Source organism: Punica granatum, chromosome 5, assembly GCF_007655135.1.
Source record: "Punica granatum isolate Tunisia-2019 chromosome 5, ASM765513v2, whole genome shotgun sequence".
Lineage (NCBI taxonomy): Eukaryota > Viridiplantae > Streptophyta > Magnoliopsida > Myrtales > Lythraceae > Punica > Punica granatum.
In genome coordinates, this window is record NC_045131.1 from 4,979,263 (window position 1) to 4,989,198 (window position 9,936).

Sequence of the window (9,936 nt, forward strand, 5' to 3'; positions counted from 1 at the left end):
TTGAGCTGTTTCGATTTGATTTATCCTGAACTCTTGTCATAATGTTCTATGGACATTTCTTGGACAATTGATTCTCTTGCTAGTGCTAGGCACAAAATTATCCTGCGATTTCCATGTGGCCGGCGATCAATCATTACGGCTCTTACCATCCCTTTTTGACAAGGGAATGAACACGCAGATGAAGAAGTTAAATGAGGGAGTTGTGAAAGAAAAAAATGCGGGGGGAGGACATGAAGATGAGGATCTCAAGGATCAGATAGGGTGAAAGACACTGATCACCTTACTGCAGGATTGAGAAAGAAAAGGAAGAGCAACTTTCCTTGGAAATACTCCTCCTGTCTTTACCGAAACTCGGATATTTACAACAGCAGAAAAGCTGCTGAATCATGATAAAGAAAACTTGACGAGCTTAATCGACAAGAACAGATAAAGCAAGAAATTAAGCAAAGAGTGTGTCCTAGATAAGACGAGGTAGTTTATTTTTCAGAGAGGCTTCACATAGTTATACCTTATTACGGAAAAATCTTTGCACATACGCCAGTAAGGAGTGTACCAAAAACTCCAGGTAGTGCAGCACATGATTTTACTGATAACCACTATCAGCTTGGACTATACTAATTATAACCTTCCTAGTCACTGGTCGGTTTCTCAACTCCGGCTAGCTGTCATCACTAACAATGGATTCCTCCAATACTTCATTGCTAAGACACTAGAGACACCCTAGGAGACAATCCAAATATTCTGCTCGCACACAGACTCATGAAGTGATTTTTCAGGTTATGACTGCTAATTAATGAAACAAGAGAAACAAATACAAAATTATCCCAAAACAAAGGAAACAGCCAAACTAGTTGGGAAAGGTAAAAGAGAAGTTAGTGAATATGCGCATGAAATAATAGAAGGAGAGGAGAAGAGCATCAAGTAACGATTAGTTAAGATATGAAGATGGAAAAGAATCCCGTATAGAAGTATAAGCCACCCTTAGTCCATGAAAAAGTAATGAAATAAGAGGTGGTAGAGGAACTGAGAAGATGCAGAGAAAAGGAAAAGGAAAAGAAAGTGAAAAAAAAAGTAAGGTGCAGTAGATGAAAGAAAAGTGAGATTTGAGGTAAGACAGACAAAGATCGATTGCGCACGAAGAATCAAGCACCAATACAAACGTGCACAAACTTGAAAATGTTGAATTTTGGAGCTATATCGAACAAATATAGAACAAACATTTGCCTAGAGACAATGCCTCTAGAGAGAGCTTCCTCTGAAATGATTGATTTAAAGAAATCTATGTATAGGGAGCAAAAAGTAGTAATAATGCAAGCCATGCGACAAAATGATGAATCATATAAATATGAAACAGTTAATCAAACTAAAATGTGCCAGGCAATAGAAAATGGTGAAGTTACCAAAGTTCTTTTTCAAGAGCAAAATATAACTGTCTTTTACAAACTACAGGCCACTCAGATGAGTGACACATCAAGTCACAGGATTTAACCCAGAAAAGGTGCTTAGATATCTTCAAATAGCACACTCATTCCTCAAGTTCAGCGCCCTTCATCTGCAAATATGAAGCCCAAGTGCACAAAAATAACAAAAGAACAAATGTAAATCAGCCTCTAGTAAGAAGGTTTTGAGAGGAAGAGTTTAATAATACTTCAGGATCAGAAACAAGTGCTTAGATAAACCAAAATGATATTGGGAAATCGACAAAAGACTTCAAAACAAAAGCCATGAAAAATCAATAGCCACAAATTTTTGGAATCCAAAAGGAGTCCAAAGAGAACTCTTCTGAAGAAAGAACAAAAATATCAATTACTTAACTAACTTAAAATTGGATCGGTATAAGATGTTCCTCTTTATAAATACGGGAATCAAGAAAAGGAACAAGAGGAACTCAGAACGCAAGTCAAAGTTTGTTGCCAATCCATATGATAAAATTTACACAACTGATACATAAGTCTGAACTACGAACGAAAAGATTCTGCAGGAAAATATGAAATCTGCATGGCCATAACAAGGAGAAATGACTAGACAGCATGAAATATGCCAATGCAGTATGATCTCACCATTTGGGTGAGCAATCCCGTTTGAGTAATTGATCAAAGCATTACAAAATTCAGACAGTATAACCAGAAAATCATATTTAAAATGTAATTTAGAAGGCCTTCTTTTCACAAAAAAAATGATAAACACAACAAATCATCTTGTTTAGGACTTTAAATACATTTTGTAGCATTTATTGTAAGGACTGGAGTCCAAAATGCAAAGATATCATGTCAACTATGATACATAGAAAGCAAAATGCCAAAACACATTACAATAAAGTGCGTGGTTCAGTGGAGCTAAGAAGAAACCTTAGCCCTGGCCGTCCACCAACTAAAAGGGAAGGCAGAAGAAAAATTTCTAGGGCACATACTATTAGCAAATCTGAAATTTCAAACTAAAATACAGAGACTATAGTCTAATTAGAGAAAAACACTATCGCAAGAGGTAGAATAACAATAAACTAGAAGCTATAAACAGGATTAAAGTGAAGACAACAAAAGAAGCAATGAGAAAAGCATTATTCAAAGGCTGTTAAGAGGTCAAGTTGATGACAAAAAGGGATTAAAAAATAAAATTCTAAAGAACGAGATCAAAAGACAGAGGAAATGAAAGTGTTATATAATCATGAACAGACCGAACTTGCTAATTGGAGGAAAACTCTTCAGCAAGCCCCAAAAACATTTTTGAGCACAAGTAGCCGACTGTTTGAAAAGTACCAAGACATCCATGGGAATGTGAGTATGTCCATTGGCAGTAGTAAAACCACCTCTCTCATCAAGAAAACACAGAAAAAGAGATGTTTCTTGAAGTCGCTTACCGTGGTTGACTAGGACAAGGTTATTATCTTAAACCTATAAATGATTAGCGTGAGCTGGTGCACATTCATTCACTAAAAGCACATTTAGAAGCACGCAGGATATCTCAATGTCAGAACACATATTGCTGCGAACAACAGTAAACACATTATTCAAAGAATCACATAAAAACATCTCATACCACAAATATGATGTATGCCCACTGAAAGATCCACCAGCGGCCCCCTTATTCCTTGAAGAAACTAACTGCTGCCCAATCTGTGACGCACTTGGCTGAGCCTGCGGTGACGCAGAAACAACCGAATTCCCGTATATTCCATAAGGGCCAAGCAGTGAACCACCACTCAGTTGGCTCGTTGCTGGCATTCCTTGCCCAAAACTGTGACCCAGACCCAGAGGGCTATGACTGAGGGCCCCGGCTGCAGCAGGACTAATAAACCCGGAAGGATTTGGACTTGTTAGCAAACCACTATACATCGGGTTAAGGCCCGGATGCTGAGAAAACAGGTTCAAGTTCTGGGCAGCTGCTAAAGCTGCCATAACCTGTGGCTGAAGTGGCTGCACCTGCCCTTGCTGCCCGGGAAGCTGTCCCCGCATCACGTGCCCCTGATTCTTCACCTTTGCATCTGCAGTCCCTAGATTCTGCAAAAACAATATATGCCAGTTATACCAATCCGCGGCAACAGTTCCGATGATCACAGAGCTTTCCGGGATCATTAACTTCCACTCATTTAAGTTGGGAAACAATGACAATTTTCACGAAAAATAGCTGCTTTCAAATGAGAAGACGCAGTGAGGTAGAGAATCCAAGCTCCAACCTTCTTCGGCGCCGCAGCCGCCCCAGAATTTGGCTCCTTCGCAGCAGGGCCTAGGGACGCTAGCTGGCACGAAGCCATCCGATTCCCGATCCTCTTCTGGGGCTCCTTCAGTGCCTTAGACGCGCCCTTCCGCGTCTTGAACAGCACGAACCCGTACCCCTTCGCCTTCCCAGTGGCCCGATCCGTCACGACATTGCAGTCCTCAATTTCGCCGAACTGCTCGAACGCCAAGACTAGGGTTTGGCGCGTGGCATCCCAGGCGAGGCCGTGGACGAAGATCTTCCTGTGCGTGACGTCGCGGTCAACCACCTCCCGGATGTGTTCGTACAGCGTAGGGTTATTGACAGCGGCATCGACGATGAGGGATACGAGCTGGTCCCTGGTGTAGGCCTCGAGGAGGCCGGGGAGCTTGTCGGCTTCGGACTCGGAGTCGGAGTCCGGCTTTCGGGTTAGCTGCTTCTTGGACTTGGTCTTGGTCTTGGTGTTCTTGTCTAGCTTCTTCTCGATAGGGGTTTTGGGTAGCTTCGCCTTCTTGGTCGTGTTCGTCTTCGCCATGGATAGATTGGAGCTCTTCAGTTCGTTGTCGACAGGGGAGAGAGGCGCGAGGAAGGCGAGCCACGAGGGACAGGGGGCTCTTGTACGGAATGCCTGCCGCCTTCCTCAACTTTTACTTTTTAGGAAAATTGAGTTTCGCCCCCCGAAGTTTGTCAGATAACATATTTATACCCCGAGTAATATATACATCTTCATCATGGGGCATCCGTTCAGTTACAAAAGTGGGGATTTTAAATAGCAAATTCCTAATTTTAATTCTTGCATTATATTATCACACTCATAATAATATACTTACCAAACATATTCAGCAAATATAACATTTCGAGCTATAGCGCCCTTCTTCCCCTTCCAGAAAAAAAAGTTCTATGATTAACTATTTCATATGTAATCTTAATATTTTATATAATCTAGCGATATTTCAACTACATGGCTCACCGTCAATTATTTATTTGGTATTTGGATGAAGCATTTCTTCTTGTATGTTTATGTTGATATGTCGATAAATTTAATGGCAATTGATTCTTATTCAATATAGTTTCATAAATCTCAAGTAGATCTCATATATGTTTTTATTGTGATTTTAAACACATTCACATTATCCTTTAAATTGATAGCACCAATAATTTATGAAGCAAATAAATTAATTACGGATATTGACGAGTTAATATTTCCAAAATATCACCTCTCGCTTTAAGTTTCACATGGAGTGAAAATCGTCAAAATACACATGATATTCTAACTTCAATTTACAATAGAAAACCCATAACTTGGCCTATCTAATCAAATTCCTATCCCTTGGCCTGAACATGTTTTGCTGTATTTTCATCAATCCATTAAAGTACAGGTAGCAAATTGAGACAGACTGAAATTTAAGGGGAGAAAATCGAAATCGGAAATTAGAATTTATCCTTGTCTCCCTTCCTAAGCAACGGACTCTCGGCTCCGACAGCGACTGGCTACAGCCGGTAACCAGCATCCGCCCAACCGTGTCCATTTTTTGGGCTAATCAATGGCGTCACTGTCTCCCTCCATTTCTCATCCGTGTGTATCAATAAATTCCTTCCAACAAGCAATTCCAAATTTTTTTCCACTCCGGGGAAGAAGGAAGAAGGAGGAGAAGAAGGTGGAGAAGAATCCGTAATTAGGGTTCTTCTTCCATGACTATCACCTCTCACGGGCCTGCAGCTCTGCAATAATCGCCATCGCTTGGTCCGTCCTCCCCCCTACCAATTTCATTTCGTTTAAAAGTCAATGGCCGATCGCGCCGAGTCGTCTCCCCTCGTTGCCCCGTCGCCGATGGGCGACCCCAGCGAAATCGACCTCGAAGCTGGGCCCGGCGAGCAAATCCAGTGCCGAATTTGCCTTGAAACTGATGGTAATTAGCTTTTCATTTGGTGCTCTTTGGTCTCTTACGGTCTGCATTTTGGTCTAAATTCCAGTTTTTCAGCTTCCTGGTGTTCAAAACGAGGAACTTTGTGGAAATTAAGGAAAAATAATTTAGATTTTTCTTGTAAGCTTTCTGTTAGCAGTGTTCTGAAGAATTATTGGAGATTTTTTGGCATTGTGAACAATGTTAATGGTAAAATTAGATAGTGCCGTGTCAAATGAAGATTATTGCATAGGAACAGCCACAAAGTTCCTACATTTTGTGTCCATTGTCAGTAAACCGGGTGAAGTTTAGCTAATTAGTTGCAGTTGGGTTAATTGAACATCTGCTTGAGTTGAACTTTATTATTGCATTGTGCTACCCGTTCATTCATGATCATTCTGTTTTAAGTATTCTTGGTTTCATGTGGTTTGTGGTTTCATGTCTCGGGGGTTCATTTCTTTCTTTTACCTTTTCTGCAGGGAGGGATTTTATTGCTCCGTGCAAGTGCAAAGGCACGTCAAAGTATGTTCACCGGGAATGTCTAGACCACTGGAGAGCAGTGAAGGTAGGATCGTAGTGACAACTCATTTCTATGCAGTTCCTAGCCATCTGTCATTATCTAGCTATCCAACACTTATCCTGGAGTTTTTAGTTATGGAACATTTTCTCTTGGTGTTGTGTAAGTAAATCCTGGGAATCTATTTGTTGTAACTGCTGTAATGAGTTTTCGACTAGTACTAAAGCAGTTTCTGCAGGGAAAATGTTGCCATTGTCTTTCTCCGAGCTATAGTGAATGTGAATGGTCTTCTATGTTCCTTGCCTTCGCAGTTATCGATTTTTGGTATTGTGTTTGATTCCTGATATTACTCCTTCCATTTTCACTCATGGGTAATCTTGACTCAGGATCTTCGTTGTTGACAGTCAACCTGTTCTGCAATCTAGGCCCTTTTTTTTTTTTTTAAATCCTTTGTTGTCAGATCTATCTGTAGGTTAGTATTATGTGGTCAGTGTTAACAAGCGATAAGTTTGATGATACCCTGACTTGTTATATTCTGGAATGTTCTTCTGGATATTCATTTTTCCCTAGTTTAACATATTCACAATCTTTTACCTGAAAAACCAAATTCATAATCAGCATAATAGTCGTTATTATCTGACCAGATATGAGACGTGAAGCTTCTTACTTCGACTACTCTCTCATATGTTTACTGACATAAATCATAAAGAATGATTGGAGGGTTAATTCAACATGCATAGGCATGGAGTACCTTTGCTTCTTCACGCTGTGCTTGTGTAATTTTATATGAAGGCTCTCACTTTGTTTTAACAGGAAGGATTTGCATTTGCTCATTGTACAACTTGCAAGGCGCCATATCATTTGAGAGTTCATGTAGCTGCAGACCGGAAATGGAGAACCTTGAAATTCCGATTCTTTGTCACCAGAGATATTCTATTTATATTTCTGGCTGTTCAACTTGTAGGTCATTGTCCCTCCTTTTGTAATATCTTTTCTTTATCTCATGAAGACCTCTGGTAGTGAATTTATAAGTTTGACAAACTAATGATCCCCCTCGATCTGTTAGTGAATCTCATATTTGAAAGACTAATCTGCCGAAAGCTGCTTCCGACTTATTGAGCCTTCTGAATACAGGAGTCTCGATCGTGTTTTAGTTTTTCAAAGATATCTAGCAATTAGTATAATATTGTTATTGATAGCAGTGAACTTAATTTAAAAAGCTATATGTACACATACTGACTCTCATATATTCATGCTTACCATTTTACAGGTTATCTCTTCCCTTGCATATCTAGTGTATCTCATAGATGGATACCAGAAGTTCTGGCTACTGCATGCATGGGGATTTGAAAGTGAACTCAGTTTCTACTACATATGTGGTACATTTTAAAATATCAACTTTTTTTGGATAAGTTAACTTTTAAAGTTGTCCTTATATATCAATTATAATAGAGCAGGTGCATACATGAGTCTTGCTGGAACTGAGTGTTTTTGGTAAATTCCACCTTAATTGATTTGAGTTTCATTGGAATGGTCTTGGTATACTTAGTGTTCTGGAATTGTGTTTGGTTGAAGCAAATAGGACTGGCATATGAATTTTTTCCTGTTGCCGTTTAGTTCTGACGGTTTTTCAGATATGTAGATTGATGACTGTAAAAGTTCTGGTGGGAGATTTACCATTGTTGCAAGAGTGCTTAGGCCCTGTTTGGATTCAGGAATAAAAAATTTTAACTTTAACTCAACGCACTGCACAACAAAAATACACATTTCCCAAGTCAAAAATTTTAACTTTAACTTTAACTCAACACACTACACAACAAAAACACACGTTTCCCAAGTCAAATTTATAATCACATCTCATTTGTCCTTTTCCACAATCAAAATCAAAATTAAAATCAAAGTTACTTTAACTCTGAATCCAAACGCACCCTAAATTACTCTATTTTGATGCTGAGATTGCAATTTCTTCAACGATGGTAATGAGCAGTAACACCAAATTTTGTAGAGGGACTGCATAATAGAACATTGAGATTCCTATGTTCGTATTATTTCCCTGTTGAACTTACATGCCCTGTCCATGAACTTACTTTTGGATTTAATCTTTTAAGATTTTTATTTTCAGAAACTGATAAAAATCCCTCTGCCTTTTCTCTGTTCCTGGAACAATTTATCTTGAGTCTTTGTCGGGTGCTTGTGTACGCTCATCCTTGCAATAAAAAGGTTAGGAAATTCATGAAATGCTTCCCTTTCATAGTCTCATATTGTTCAACTTGATGCAGGAGCACTGCTGTTCTTTGCTTTGCTGGGGCTGTCTGGGTGCTTTATAACATGTTATGACCGAAGGGTTAGGAATGATTTGGCTCAGCCCTGTCGAGAATTGTGTTTATGCTGCTGTCATCCTGGGTAATGCTCTCACCTTCTGTTGGCATTTATGAAATTATCTGGGAGCTAAATAGTTCTTTGGAAGAATTTTAAAATGTGTAGTTTTAAAAAGTTTATCGAATGCGGTGAAGAGCCAGTCAGGAACTCTTGTGGAAATCGGATCAATGAAGGATGGTTCTTTCTTTAAAGCTGGTTGGCATCGTAATTTAGATCTCTGGTTGATCCCACGAAGCCAAGGCTCCACTTATCTGATGTCTAGTCCTTCTAGGAATACTATGTCCAAGAATCTTTTCGCGGGGTTGATCCTTACAGTGGTTTACTGAGCAATGTGTGTGATTTGGGCGAAAACATCTGTGCTTCTGGCTAGTGAATAATAAGTATGCCTGTTGAATGTCACGATTACAAGACTTAATTTACTTCTGGAGTGGAGATCTTTCTTGACCGATCATGTCCAATCACCTCTCTTGTCCTCTCAGGATCTGTGCTGATTGCCATTTACCTGGCACGCTCTGCATGTGGACCGATTGCACCACATGCTTTGAGAGCTGTGCAAGTACTGCCACTGAGTGTGGCTGCCTAGGAGGAGCGGGTGAAGCAGGGTTGCCTCTGTTGTTTATAGTGGCCTTGGTCGTTCTTGGGCTGTTTACAGTGATTGGCATATTCTATAGCGTGCTAGTTGCCACAATGGTTGGACAGCGGATATGGCAGAGACACTATCATATTCTCGCAAAGCGGATGCTTACTAAAGTAAGTGCTCTCGAGTTAAAAGGATCTTTTTTTTCCCCCCCCCCCCCCCTCCTTTCCTCTAAAGTCTCGATGGGAAAGGGCAAAAAAGAATCTCATTATGATGTCCTGTGTATTTATGTATAGTGCAAATTGACACAATGCCGGGTGTTTTAACCAAGATCTTGAAACTTTATATACCAGGAATACGTGGTCGAGGATGTTGACGGTGAGATGACAGGATCCGAATGGTCTCCACCGCCTCTCCCAGCGGAGCATGTTCAGCAGCTCAAGTCACTTGGCCTGCTATAATTCTCACGCAAGAGGAACGCTGGCATCCCATTGGAAGGAATTCTACGAAGTGTAGAAACAACTAACTCGTTCTACTCCGGTAAGTATCTGAAGGACTTTGTGCATCTAATTGGCACACCTGGGTGATGTATATCTACGTCCATATATCGAAGGAGCAATTTGGTGGCGAGGTCTTGTGGGTTCTATAAATAGATTAATCCTATGTGTAGAAAGATGAAAAACCTAAGCAAAAAGCAGTTGAATCCTCCGCTGAGGTTTAGAAAGGAAAACTGCATATATGAGATTTATAATGCATCTCTCGATGATGACTATTGCCTATCTTATCTTTTCTTCTTTTGCCCTTAATATATGTATGGATGCCTTTTGTTTCCGCAACCGCAATGAAATCGCCTCTTCTTAAGCTTA

At 40.0% G+C, this 9,936-nt stretch overlaps 2 protein-coding genes across 2 annotated transcripts; one reads left to right on the forward strand and one right to left on the reverse strand.

Annotated features, from left to right (window-relative positions):
• Positions 1-1,318: 1,318 nt before the first annotated feature.
• LOC116207719 (UBP1-associated proteins 1A-like) lies at positions 1,319-4,313 on the reverse strand. Its single transcript, XM_031540791.1, has 3 exons — positions 3,674-4,313; positions 3,037-3,497; positions 1,319-1,552 (listed from the first exon to the last, which is right to left on the reverse strand). Coding segments are annotated over exons 1-3 (1,017 nt in total). The 5' UTR covers positions 4,229-4,313; the 3' UTR covers positions 1,319-1,551.
• Positions 4,314-5,237: 924 nt separating this feature from the next.
• Positions 5,238-9,936, forward strand: LOC116209200. The gene is made up of 7 exons (XM_031542781.1): positions 5,238-5,603; positions 6,077-6,162; positions 6,928-7,074; positions 7,385-7,493; positions 8,394-8,517; positions 8,973-9,243; positions 9,424-9,936. Exons 1-7 carry the CDS (start codon positions 5,480-5,482, stop codon positions 9,529-9,531), a joined length of 969 nt encoding a protein of 322 aa, XP_031398641.1. The 5' UTR covers positions 5,238-5,479; the 3' UTR covers positions 9,532-9,936.